Below are 13115 nucleotides of genomic sequence, written 5' to 3'. Positions count from 1 at the left end.
AACAATTTTTTTTTCGATCTTCTAAATGCTGGTTAATTGAAAAACAAAATGTATTCGCAGTACAAAGTACCAATGGTTAGAATAAATTTCATATTTTCTTTATAGGTGGCCAACGGAGCGGTAACGTGGAAGAAAAATTGAGCACTAATAAAACACAGCAAGTAAACAGGCTTGTTTTGAAAGATATTATGCGTAAACAAAAAAACAATGTTACACAAATATTACTCAATTCTAATGCAACACCTATATTTAACAGCACCGGTCTTGGATACACTTGTAGTTATTGTAGGGAAAATTATATGAATCCAAGTGATCTAAAAAAACATACATTGAAGACGCATAATGATGTTGAGAAATCTAAACTGGTAGAGAAGGACAATTGGAATAAATTTTATGTTAAAATGGATATAACAGACCTGCAATGTACCATATGTGACTCTGCAGTCGATGATATAGAGTCGCTTTTGGAACATCTCCATTCAGATCATGACATTAAAATCCATACGGATATCAAAAATCATTGCCTCCCATTAAAATTCGAGGGTGATGAACTGAAATGTCACAAATGTTCCAGTGTTTTCCATGCATTCAAAATTTTACTTGAACACATGAATACTCACTGCAGAAATTATATATGCGACGTGTGTGATGCGGGATTTATAAATCAAAGGAAGTTAGTAAGCCATAAAAAGTGTCACGAGTTAGGAAGCGGCAGCTTAGATTGCGAAGTATGCTGCAAAAGTTTTGACACGTTACACAAGAAGAATATGCATGTAAAGCAGGTGCATGTACTTTTAAATTTATGCCATAAGTGTAATATTTGTGATAAAAAGTTCACGACTATGATAAGCAAAGATAATCATATGGCTGCTGTTCATGGCGTGATAAAGAATAAAGCGAAATGCGTGGCTTGTGACAAGGAGTTTGCTAATACGAGGAGTTTGAGGGTACATATAAAAAGGGATCATTTATTGGAGCGGAATTACCAATGTCCCGATTGCGAAAGCAATTTTTTCACTAAAACTGAATTATCTGATCACACACTCAAGCACAGTAAGGAAAAGAATTTTAAGTGTGATGTATGCTTAAAGCGCTTTGGAAGGAAGTTTAATTTGAAGCAACATATGAGGATCCACACGAGTAATAAAAGATTCAAATGCGAGTACTGTGATCAGAAGTTCGCGTACCAGTGCACTTTAAAAAGTCACTTGAAATCGAAGCACAATGATTTACTTTAGTGTTTTTTGGGACTCTTCACATCAGAAGGTCACGCAAACCGCCGCGTATTTTCGATGTAAAATAATTTGAACTTTATCCGAGATCAGCTTGACGGAGAAAGACGAAGTTTACTTTTGCTATAAGCAAAAACACCTGTAATTGCAGATTTATATTTTTCATAGCCGAATTTGTAACATTGACTTCCGAAGATCGACCTCTGCTATTTACCCAGCGTTATCTCACACCAAGAGTCCGATAAAAAAATGCGCACTGGCTAGGGTTTTTCTGTTCTTATTAACTATTTAACTACAGATTTTCGTCTCAAAGTTTTCTATTTTACGAATAGTAACGTGAGTGCAATATTCCTATGTCAGTATCGCTTGAGAAAACAACGACAGTCAGCGCTCCCTGAGTGTTCCGTTCGGCGGCGGGTCAAACGATGTGTTTCGGCCTTACGGACGTAATGGGCCAAGGCTCTTTTTTGTTTAAACGAGGTTTAAATAATAAACTTATATCAATCTTTATTTTCTTGGTTTTATTTAATTTTTAACCGTTCAGGTGTAATACTTATTTTTCAAGCCTCTTCTTTAAATGCTATATTAAATGAAGGTACCTAACGCTCAACATAATATCGAAATCAGAGAAATATGCATTATTAAATTTGTGTAAGTACTAAGAAGCTCCCCGGGGCTTCGCGCCCATGGGTATTTGGGTATATTCTACCTGTGTACTAAATTTTTGAACTCTCAAATTATGAACGGAATTTGAGCTTGCGTGAAAGAGTAACAAACATACGTATACAACGATCCTAACATTCGCATTTATAAAATTATTTGGAGAGGAGTACTAATATTATACATGCGAGTGTTTGCAAATCTTTTTGTTACTTTGTAGATTAAAGATATTTAGATTGTAGAATATAGGTTCTCAGTACAGAGAAATAAGGTTATCTCTCATCTTTGCGCGTTCCTATTCCTGGTTGCACTCCGCCGCTATGCTTCAGGGCTTGGGGTCACTTGAAGTCAACTTAATATTATACTACTTAAAAAAATATTATCTAGTACCTAAATTAACCCTACACACATATAATCACGTCTATATTCCTTGCGGTAAACAGAGCCAACAGTCTTGAAAAGACTGATGGGCCACGTTTAGCTGTTGGGCTTAATGATAGAGTTGGGATTTAAATAGTGACAAGTTGCTAGCCCATCGCCTTAAAGAAAAATCTTAAGTTTATAAGCCTATACCTACCTACCTATACCTTCGCCTTTTACGACATCCATAGGAAAGAGATGGAGTAGTGCTATTCTTTTGTTTGTTAGTGCCGGAAAGCACACAAAATGAACCCTATTTGATAAATATTAGTAAGAATTCCATACTAACAATGATATGACATAACATTAATAATATGACATAACATTAATTAATCTTACTAGATACTAATGATTTCTCGTATCTATGTAAGTTGAACACGCAAGAGGTAAATTCCTATTTGTTAAGTTTCTAAGGTAAACTTTTCTTTGTAGGTGGCCTACGGTCCGGCATGCAACAAGAAAAAGTAAGAAAGAAACCTCTTCTAAGATTAAAAATAGAGGAAGATAAAGCCAAGCTTATATTGATTAAAAACGATTTGATGAGTAAACATAGGAGAAACATTACAGAAATACTGCTCCATTCGAACGCTACGCCCATATATAACAACACTGGCCTCGGGTATTCATGCTGTTACTGTCGCAAAAATTATTTAAATCCAGCTGATCTGAAGAAACATACGTTAGACACACACGATGATAATGAAAAATCTAAACTGATACCAGAAAAGGAACAATTGAATAGATTTTATGTTAAAATGGATATCACAAATCTGAAATGTACTTTATGCGAATCAGAATTGGATACTATAGAACTGCTTTTAGATCATTTCCAAATAATTCATAAGATGAAAATACATACAGATATAAATAATCACTGTGTGCCGATCAAGTTTGATGGCGATGTGCTCAAATGCTATATATGCTCAAACGTTTTCAATAAATTCAAGATTCTCTTAGAGCATATGAATGCACACTGTAGAAATTATATCTGCGAAGACTGTGACTCTGGTTTCATTAACAAACGTAAGTTATTATCCCACAGAAGTTGTCACAAACTTGGGGAGTTCAAATGCGATTTCTGCCCAAAATCATTCAACACATACCGTAAAAAGAAACTGCACGAGAAAGCTGTGCACATATATTTGAATCTGTTGCACAAATGCGCTTTTTGTAATGAAAAATTTACCGGTACGAAGAGCAAAGCTGATCATATGACGGCTGTTCACGGAGTGAAGAAAGTCACAGTGAAATGCCGGGCTTGCGATAAAGTGTTCAACAGTATGAACGAATTGAGGATTCACACTAAAAGGGATCACTTGATGGAAAGGCATCACAAGTGTCCAGATTGCGACATGAGGTTCTTTTCGAAACACGAGTTGACAGAACATAAAGTTAAGCATAGCGGCGAAAGGAACTTTCAATGCAACGTGTGCTTGAAGTCTTACGGTAGGAGAAAGACGCTGACCGAGCATATGAGAATACACGCGAATGATAGGAGGTTTAAGTGCGAATATTGTGGTCAGGCGTTTGTGCAGAAGTGCAGCTGGGCCGGCCACATGAGGTCGAAGCATCGGGATATAGACGGATAGTGGCATTATAAGTATTTATGATGTGAAGACATATAAATGCAGAACAACAATAATATAAATGCTGAACTTGTTTACTTATTTAGAAATTTTAATTAATTCTAATAAAGTATTTAAAATTTTTGTTTAATTTTATTTATTTATATTTTTTATTTCATTTTATAATTTGACAATTTATAAATCTCGTTATTATTATTGTTATTATATGATAATGATATATTGACATAATGATCGTAATTAGACAGAGCCTTTATTTCTCATACGCTGCTTATTTTAATAAACTCGTATATATCTCCGACGTCTTGAGAGGTACAATATGTGTGCATACAAACTGTACCTAGATAATAAAGATCTATTGTAGCCATATTCAAAGAACAAATTATTATTACGGAAGAGAACGGAAAACGATTGTTGTTACTTAATAAATGGTCATCGTTGTATTATTTTTATTAGTACCGATTAATTTAGGAAAATATACTTACTTATATTAAATTTGTTTCAATAACATTACAAAACACGTCTCTTTATCTGTCTCTAATCGACGTTTATCTAGTTAATTATTGCACCAGAAGATTAAAACATACAAAACAGCACAAAGCAGATAGAGATGGTACAAAGGCGGACTTATCGCTAATGCAATCTCTTCCAGTCAACCTTTGGGTGGAAGGAACTAGTGTTAGTTCTGGTTGCGTCCTCACTTATTTGGAGGGAAACCCAGAGTTCGCCTGTGACCACGATCCTGATTTGGGTGTAAGGAATTAACGAATTAACTCCTGTCTGACGTATACATATACGACCTTTGCCTGCTTATCAACTTTTTTCAATCTGCGTTGAAGACAACCAGTTGGCACGCAAAATGTTTCCCCCGCTAGTTTTCAAGCACGAACACATGTTGGTGTGTTATAGGTATGTAGTACTCGAGGCTGCCCGCAACTTCGTCCGCATGGAAACCCTATCAATCCCGCAGGAACTCCGGGATAAAAAGTAGCCTATATGTTATTCTGGGTCTTCAGCTACCTACATACCAAATTTCATCGTAATCGGTTCAGTAGTTTTTGCGTGAAAGAGTAACAAACATCCATACTGACATCCTGACATCAAATGTTTCGCATTTATAATATTAGTAGGATACATACATAAAATTACGCACCCACTATTTATTTATTTATTTATTTAAAACTTTATTGCATAAAAAAATGCACAAAAGGCGGACTGAACGCCGTTTGGCATTCTCTACCAGTCAACCAGCTGACCAAACAGAATTTTTTTTAGCACTATGTGCTATCGGACTACCATGAAAGTTATCTTTAGCATACAGATTGCTTTAAATAATCATAGATAGATTGCTATAATAACGTAGACGTCTGCCGAAGAAGCATTTTCGTAAATGCCAAGAGAAGCTCCGAGCGAAAGATAATTTTTAAGCAGACTTAGTCACTCGAACCATCTGAAGATTAATGATATTAACGCAAATTTGTTTTTTGTAGGTATGAAAACAAAATCTGAAAGACTTGAGGCGAAACTTAAAAAGAAGAAACAAGTTAAAATAAAACCGGGCGCCGAATTACAGAAACATCGCGTGAATGCCAGAGAGGTTATACTGTACTCAAACGCGACCCCCATACGATGCCGCGGCGGTGTCGGCTATGCTTGCTGCTTCTGCAAAGATCAGTTTCCTGACCCTGGAGACTTGAAAAGGCATACCAATGAATCACACGATGACAGTGAAAAGTCCACTTTCATGAAAGGAAGAGACATGATAAGTTATGTTGTAAAACTAGATATTACCGCGCTAAAATGTAAAATTTGTGATGAAAATATTGACACAGTAGAAGCTATGATAGAACATTTGAATGCTAGTCATAATCATGAGACGTTTCCTGATGTAAAAAATCATATTTTGCCTTTCAAATTCGAAGGTGATACGTTAAGATGTTTCATGTGCCTAAACGTTTTCAATAAATTCAAAGTTCTTCAAGAACATATGAATACACATTATAGAAATTTTGTTTGCGATGTATGTGACGCTGGATTTGTTAACAGACATATACTTTATTGTCACACTGAAATACATAGGATAGGGAGCTTCAAATGCGACCATTGTCAGCTAGTATTCGAGACAGTAAGAAAACGGAAATTCCACATTAGATCGGCACATGGTGACATGAATTTGCACAAATGCGGCTACTGCAATCAGAGGTTCAGAGAAAACTGGTACAAAAACGAGCATTTGGCTGAAGTTCATGGTGTTAAGAGCCCTAGTGTCAAATGCCAAGCGTGTGATAAAGCATTTGACACACGGCAAGGATGGTTGCTTCATACCAAGAGGGTGCATTTGATGCAGAAGCAACATAAATGTAGTGAATGCGAGATGGAGTTTTTCTCCAAAAGGGAGCTCAACGATCATGCCGTGAAGCATACGGGTTCTAGGGAACATCAGTGTGAAATCTGTATGAAATTCTATGGGAGATTAAAGACCTTAAAAGATCATATGAGGAGAGTACATGCGGATAGACAGTTCAAGTGCATGAAATGCGAGCTGTCTTTCATGCAGAAGTCGCGATTAAGAATACATTTGACGTCAAAGCACAAAGAAGATTTAAAATCTGTGTCTGAAGAAAACCAGCAATAAATTGTGTCTAGAAGAACACGACATATCTTTCATTTGTTTGTAGGGATTTTGGTGTTTTGAATTTATCCTTTTTTTAGGTGTTATGCTTTAGAAACTACGTGCTACACTCAACTGTGGTGTGGTTGATATATTACTTAGGTACCTTGCATTTAAACTTATCTGAACTGAAATTATTATTACGGCATTGAGGTGAATCCTTAATAGATACATAAATACATAGATATATAAAGCTAGATCACAAATAATTTTTCTCCACATTTGCACAATCTTTATACCGTCATAAGCATTAATTTTACAATCTTTATGAGGATAAAATAGACCACTGGTAATAATAGAAATAATAAGTTGACTAAAAGATTACTAAATGATGAATCTCTTTCTTTGTAGGTCAAACACGCTCAAAAATAAGAGAAGATGATAACGGACAAACTGAGAAAGTACCATTATTGAAAGAATCTAGAAAACAACAGGAGAATTTAAAGAATATACTTTTATGCACAAATGCTTCACTCATAAGGCACAAAGATAGTGATGGTTATGTGTGCAATTTTTGTCCGAAGAAGTTTCCAGAGCCGGAAAACTTAAAGCTCCACTTCTCCGAAGAGCATAATGACGTGAAAGACTTAAAATTACCCAAATCCTTTCAGTACCTTCTAAAATTAGATGTAACAAATTTAACCTGTAAATTATGTAATAAGCCAAGTGATAATTTAAACGAAATTACAACACATCTTCAAAAAGAACACAAAAAAGTCATGTACACCGATATTTGTAGTCAGTTGATCCCTTTTAAATTTGATTCGGAAGTACTTAAATGTGCTGTCTGTGCAACGGAGTTCAGTAATTTCAAAATATTGCAAGAACACATGCATGTACATTTTAGAAATTTCATTTGTGATGTGTGCAACGCGGGGTTTGTAACAAAACGTCTGTTAGTGGGACACAAGCGGAGGCACACTGCAGGCTCATATAAATGTGGACATTGTGATAAGGTCTTTAGCTGCGACCAGAAGCGAAAAGACCACGAGCAAAGAATACATTTAGGTTTGAAGAAGAAGAACAAATGCAAATTCTGTGATGAGAAATTTGCTGATTATTGGACGAAGATCGACCATATGGTTAAGAAGCATGGTCTGCCACCAGTAACGTTGAATTGCCAAGCATGCGATAGGACTTTCGTGACGAAAAGAGCGTTGACTCGCCACGTCAAGAAGGACCATTTGATGGAGCGAAAACACGTGTGTACGGTGTGCGATATGCAGTTTTTCTTGAAGCACAGATTAAAAGACCACATGGTGGCACATACGGGCGCAAAAACGTTTCAATGTCACGCTTGTAGCCGATGGTATGCGTCTAAGAAGTCTTTAAGGCAGCACCTGAGGTCTCACGCCGATGACAGGCGCTTTTCCTGTAACGTCTGCGGTCAGGCGTTTGTTCAGCACTGTACTTTAAAGAGTCACGTCAGAGCGAAGCATTCTACGTAAAACGGCGACCAGTTTACTAAGAAATACGAACGAGCTGTTGAAAAATGTGATAAACTACTGATAAACTTTATATGCTTTGTGGTTTAAGACACTTTAAAAGGACCACTCTATTTCATTTCAATGGAAGTCGTTAGAAGACCACTAAGGAAATAGAAGCACTTTCATCTAATGCAGCTTTGACCGTGATCCAATTAGGTGAGGTTCCCTTGCAAACGTTGTGATGTGACCCGGACTAAAGCCTGGAGGAAGATAACACTTTATTACTCCATTACAGAACTGAAAAACGAAGGCAGACATATCAAATTAACGCTTTCCACTAAAGCATATAAAGCTGAATTGTAACTTCTTTCTTTTTGTAAGGCGTATGTTCCCATCCCAGTAAAAACTTTAAGTGCAATATTAATAAACACATGTTTGAAGTACTTTTTTGGATACTTGTTTCTTTAGCTTGAAAAACCTGTTTTAGGCTTACTTTAATTGTGACAATAGTTTCGCTATAAATATAAGAATATAGAACGCCAAGTTAACTCTGTTGCGTGCCGTGTGGTTCCAGCACTTTAGAATAGGAGCACTCCATATCGTTCCCATTGATGTCGTAATAGGCTATTAATTCCAAATATAATTGAAATGGCCTAGCAACGTGTCATTATTTGAATCTTGATTGCATCATTGAGCCATACAGCTGAACTCGGCCTTTCAGTATCTTCAAGACTGCTGCCTCTGTCTACCCCGAAAGGAATATAGACGTGATAATATGTATGTATGTATCTAAGTTAACTCTTCGTCCGCAGATTGTAAAGTCAATTTAGGAAAAGGCTTATAAAGTTGGACTATATTTAGGCGATAGGCTGGCAACCTGTAATTTGTTTTTCATTTGTGGCGACATGTCTACGCCACACGACACAACAATAAAAAAATACCAATGTAGCGGGAGCGATGATTCAGCTCGACCGCCACCAAAGGGAAGATCTTCCGCCAGACTAGGTGTTATACCTGGGGAACCGAGCGATAAACGATGTTGTGTCGGAGGTTGTAAATATACTCCAATCCGTGCTTGCGCGATTTAGGTTTTTCGCTGTTTTCTGACTGATAGCGTCGCGTGATTTTATTTTTTTTATTGTTGTAACGTGTGACGTAGACTTGTCGCCATATATCAATTGAATTACCCAGTAGACGTCAGGCTCGTCTCGAATAAAAACGGGTCAGAACAAAGTGATGATGAAGTACCACAGGATATATAGAACAATGCATCCCAATACCAATTAATATTATAAATGGGAAAGTAAGTTTATTAGTTTTTTGTCCCTTCACACGTTATCTCCTAAACCAATCTTCTTGAGAGTATGCGTAACTAAGTAGGTATATAAGCATAAATGTATAAAACACTTGTTCGTGGAGTCACGATATTGACCTTCAATGTAAGAACAGCTTTGAAATAAATAGAAGAGAAAAAAATACAAAATAAAATCAACGACAGATAAACCAAAATCATAGCGATAGGGGTTTAGTATATGTATAGTTATTATCTGTCTGCGTAAATGGATAGATATGGAAGCCTGATCAAATCAGTATTATTACAAAATAAGACTACACTCTTGTCCTGCTTACAAAGCAAGCCATTATGAGTCAAACACACCTACTAAGACCGCGCGCTCCGGCTATGAAATCAGCCTCGTACCGTATACGAAAAGTGATATCTCAGCCGATAAATTCGAGCCCGCCCAATCACCGGTATGTTTCAATTTCCGAAAATCCCTTCTTGATTTGAAGTCTGCTACCTGCTTCTATAATAAAATAGTTTTCTCTATTTACAATTAATCCATAATATTTTCTTTTCAGAACAAGAGAAGATCAGTCTCGATATAAAAGTGAACTTCTCTAGCATCATCAGCATTGCTCCTTGGGGCCAAGAAAGTGCCCAAAAGCCCAAAGTTAAAAAGAAACGGAGAATAATCGAGCCAGATTTCATTGATCCAGATCAGAGCGGCAAAGGCAGCCCTCAGTTCGACAATATATCTTTCCACGATGATGATAAAGAAGCTATTCCATTAGTCGATAAGAATCCAAAGAAAACAAAAAAGAAGAAACCTAAAAGAGCAGTTATGGAAGTAACAGAAGAGAGGTTCGATAGAAAACCGCGACTTGCCGAATTAGATTTCCATAAAGATAATGTCAAAACATTAATAAAAACATCTAACGTAACGCCTGTACGATATAAGAACGGTGATAAATATGGATGCAGTTATTGCCGAAGAGAATTTCTCAACCCGAGAGACTTGAAATCACATTCAATAGAGAAACACAAAGACGGAAAGCCATCCTGCTTCAAAATTAAGCTTCTATCGAAATTTATAACATTTTTAGACATAACATCGCTTAAGTGCAAGATGTGTCTAACCAAAATGAATAACGTGCAAGACTTGATCGATCATTTGAAAGATGTTCATCAAGAAACCATACATCCTAATATTAAAACACAAATCGTTCCGTTTAAATTTGAAGACGGCGAGATAAAATGTGGGGTTTGTGAGTTGGTGTGCAAAGAATTTGACCTCCTAGAAGCTCATGTGGCGACGCACTTCAGGAACTATGTATGTCAATTTTGCGAGACGGCCTTCATCGTGAAACACAAGATGGTGGAACACAAGAAAAATGTACATCAAGTATAGTTTTGTTCGTAAATGTGCCATGAATGAGTAAATAAAAACTTGTAGTTTTAATTGTAGCTTTTTATTTTACTAAGCAGTACGACTAGGTACTTTTTATCTGAATAGTACAAGGTTCCAATGGAAGCGGATTAAACGGGTGTCAGCTGCTTCTCTTTACACAATGATTGTAAAAGCCGTATGAGGGAAAGAAACATATTATTCTACTAGCTGTGCCCGCGACTTCGTCCGCGTGGAATAGTTATTTTGGGCATTATTGAAGCCCTCAAGAATGAATAATTTTCCCCGTTTTTTTTTAACATTTTCCATTATTTCTTTGCTCTTAATAGTTGCAGCGTGATGTTATATAGCCTGAAGCCTTCCTCGATAAATGGTCTATTCAACACAAAAATATATTTTTACTTCGGACCAGTAAGTTCGTGAGATTAGCGCGTTCAAACAAACAAACATACTCTTCAGCTTTATAATATTAGTATACATGTTTATAAACTAGGAATCTTCTTTTAGGCGAGCTTGCAACCTGTCACTGAGAATCTCAATTACAGTTTTCGTCTTTTCTCCTTACGGAGTAGAAGATGTATCAAGAACTACGATAAATAAAGTGATAGCGTTTTAGACGTGGTATTCACGGGTGATAAAGCATACGTTCTTGTCCCTTGGTTAACTGCGGAAACAGAAAGAGTGGGCAGATAAGAGTAACGGCGTATGTTTTATTTACTAAGACTTCTTGAGCTTGCTCTTGAATGTATTAAATGGAGCAGTCTCTATTATTTTTTATGTCTTATCTTTATTAAAGATCGATGCTAAATAAATTATAAACTTTACAGTTATAGCTTACATAAGCACTTGCATCCGAACAAGCACATGGGGCACAATTTACAGCTTTAGTGCAACAAAACCTGCGTTGATAATCTCTTTAATGGACATAGTTTTAACAGATATTTATTCTCTATCTATTTGTTTTATGTTTCAGGCAAACCGCGAAAGTCCATTATCAGAATTAAGCTGACATCAGGTAACAGTTCCATCGATGACAAAAATGTCATCCAAATACCCAAATCCGAAAAGGATTCGACTGAACCCACCAAAACTTGGCTTATCAAGCGAAAGAGTATATTGTTAAAACACTTAGAGAATATAAGGGAGATGCTGAAAAATTCTAACGCGACGCCTATTAAATACCGTATAGGCGCACACTACGCTTGCTGTTTCTGCAATGAGAAATTTCTAGAACCTAACAAGTTAAAACTGCACACACTTCATGACCACGATATCAAAACTAAATTACAATTCTTGAAAGACCAAACACTACCTACTTTTATCGTCAAAATGGACGTTACTGACCTAAAATGTACACTATGTGATCAAAATGCTCATAGCATAGACGATTTAATTGAACATTTGTTCAAAACCCATAACAAACAAGTCCATATTGGTATAACAAACTATATAGTCCCTTTCAAATTTGAAACTGATTCATTATCTTGTGCCGTATGCCAGAAAACAGCTAATAGTTTCAAAGTATTATTAGAACACATGAATGTGCATTATAACAATTTTGTTTGCGAACAATGCAACGCTGGCTTTGTAAATCACAGAATGCTACAAGTCCACAGTTACAGGCACGCCGTAGGAGAATTCTCATGTCCTCGGTGTTCCAAAATCTTTAACACTCGGGTTAAAATGAAGGCTCACGAAAGAGCGGTCCATGTTTTACTTAATAAGAGGAGTAAATGTAGCTTTTGTCCGGAGAGGTTCACAGATTACACTAAGAAGAATTGTCACGAAGTTGAAATCCACGGTATGGCGGCTCAAGTGTTGAAATGCCAAGCTTGTCCGCGCACTTTTACGAACCAAAGGTCGTTGTCGATGCATACCAAGGGGTTCCACTTGATGGAGAAGAGGAAACCTTAGAACACTTGCACTAAGAATAGTACCTACAGTAGCAAGACGAGAGACCTTCGAAGAAAGATAACATCCTATAGGTACTTACTAATAAAATTATATAAAGTACCTGGTACCGTGCTCGGTTTTGTAATAATTCTCCCTTCTTTCACACAAAATATTTTTTCCATACATAAAGCTGTACTGGGTATTTCAGTCTTTAAAACATTCTTGGCTCCGTTCACGGGAGGTTCGAAGGGAGGAAGACATGATTATGCCACTACTTATTATAAAGTCGGCTATTTACTCTGTCTGCGCAAATAACGGAAACTTGTGGACGCATTTTGATCCTGTTTAAAATTTTAATTTTTCTGAGGGACGGCCGGGTCGCTAATGTAGGTATAAATTAACACATATTGAACATGTACCTAATAATAAACTTGTTTCGTCTAGCACCTTTTTTTTTCTTTTCAATTCGAACCACTAGTTCCTAAGATTAGCGCGTTCAAACAAACAAACTCTTCAGCTTTATAATATTAGTAAAGATATAG

At 36.5% G+C, this 13115-nt stretch overlaps 3 protein-coding genes across 6 annotated transcripts in view; all 3 read left to right on the top strand.

Moving 5' to 3' along the window:
* LOC106130076 (zinc finger protein draculin) overlaps positions 1–12907 on the top strand; it is a 37650-nt gene extending 24743 nt beyond the window's left edge. The window contains exon 5 of one of the 3 annotated variants that reach the window (XM_060953111.1): positions 11654–12907. In XM_060953111.1, coding sequence (XP_060809094.1) covers positions 11654–12594 — 941 coding nt within the window. In that variant the 3' untranslated portion in view covers positions 12595–12907. Of the gene's footprint in view, positions 1–105; positions 1743–2744; positions 3961–11653 lie in introns of those variants that run through there. The other 2 variants (XM_060953106.1, XM_060953109.1) reach the window with 2 other exon arrangements.
* LOC106137537 (zinc finger protein 600) lies at positions 4562–7015 on the top strand. Of its 2 annotated transcripts, none has more exons than XM_060953113.1 (3): positions 4562–4648; positions 5386–6668; positions 6918–7015. In XM_060953113.1, exon 2 carries the CDS (start codon positions 5388–5390, stop codon positions 6528–6530), a length of 1143 nt encoding a protein of 380 aa, XP_060809096.1. In that variant the 5' UTR covers positions 4562–4648; positions 5386–5387; the 3' UTR covers positions 6531–6668; positions 6918–7015. The 2 variants fall into 2 exon arrangements, with proteins under 2 accessions (XP_060809096.1, XP_060809095.1); XM_060953112.1 differs by having other exon boundaries at positions 4569–4804.
* LOC106137494 (transcriptional repressor CTCFL) lies at positions 9590–10734 on the top strand. The gene is made up of 2 exons (XM_060953114.1): positions 9590–9745; positions 9854–10734. Exon 2 carries the CDS (start codon positions 10117–10119, stop codon positions 10681–10683), a length of 567 nt encoding a protein of 188 aa, XP_060809097.1. The 5' UTR covers positions 9590–9745; positions 9854–10116; the 3' UTR covers positions 10684–10734.
* Positions 12908–13115: the final 208 nt, after the last annotated feature.

The sequence above is a fragment of the Amyelois transitella genome, chromosome 31 (assembly GCF_032362555.1).
Source record: "Amyelois transitella isolate CPQ chromosome 31, ilAmyTran1.1, whole genome shotgun sequence".
In the NCBI taxonomy this organism is placed as follows: domain Eukaryota; kingdom Metazoa; phylum Arthropoda; class Insecta; order Lepidoptera; family Pyralidae; genus Amyelois; species Amyelois transitella.
Note: the sequence above shows the minus strand (reverse complement) of the source record. Positions and strands in the feature narration are given on the sequence as shown.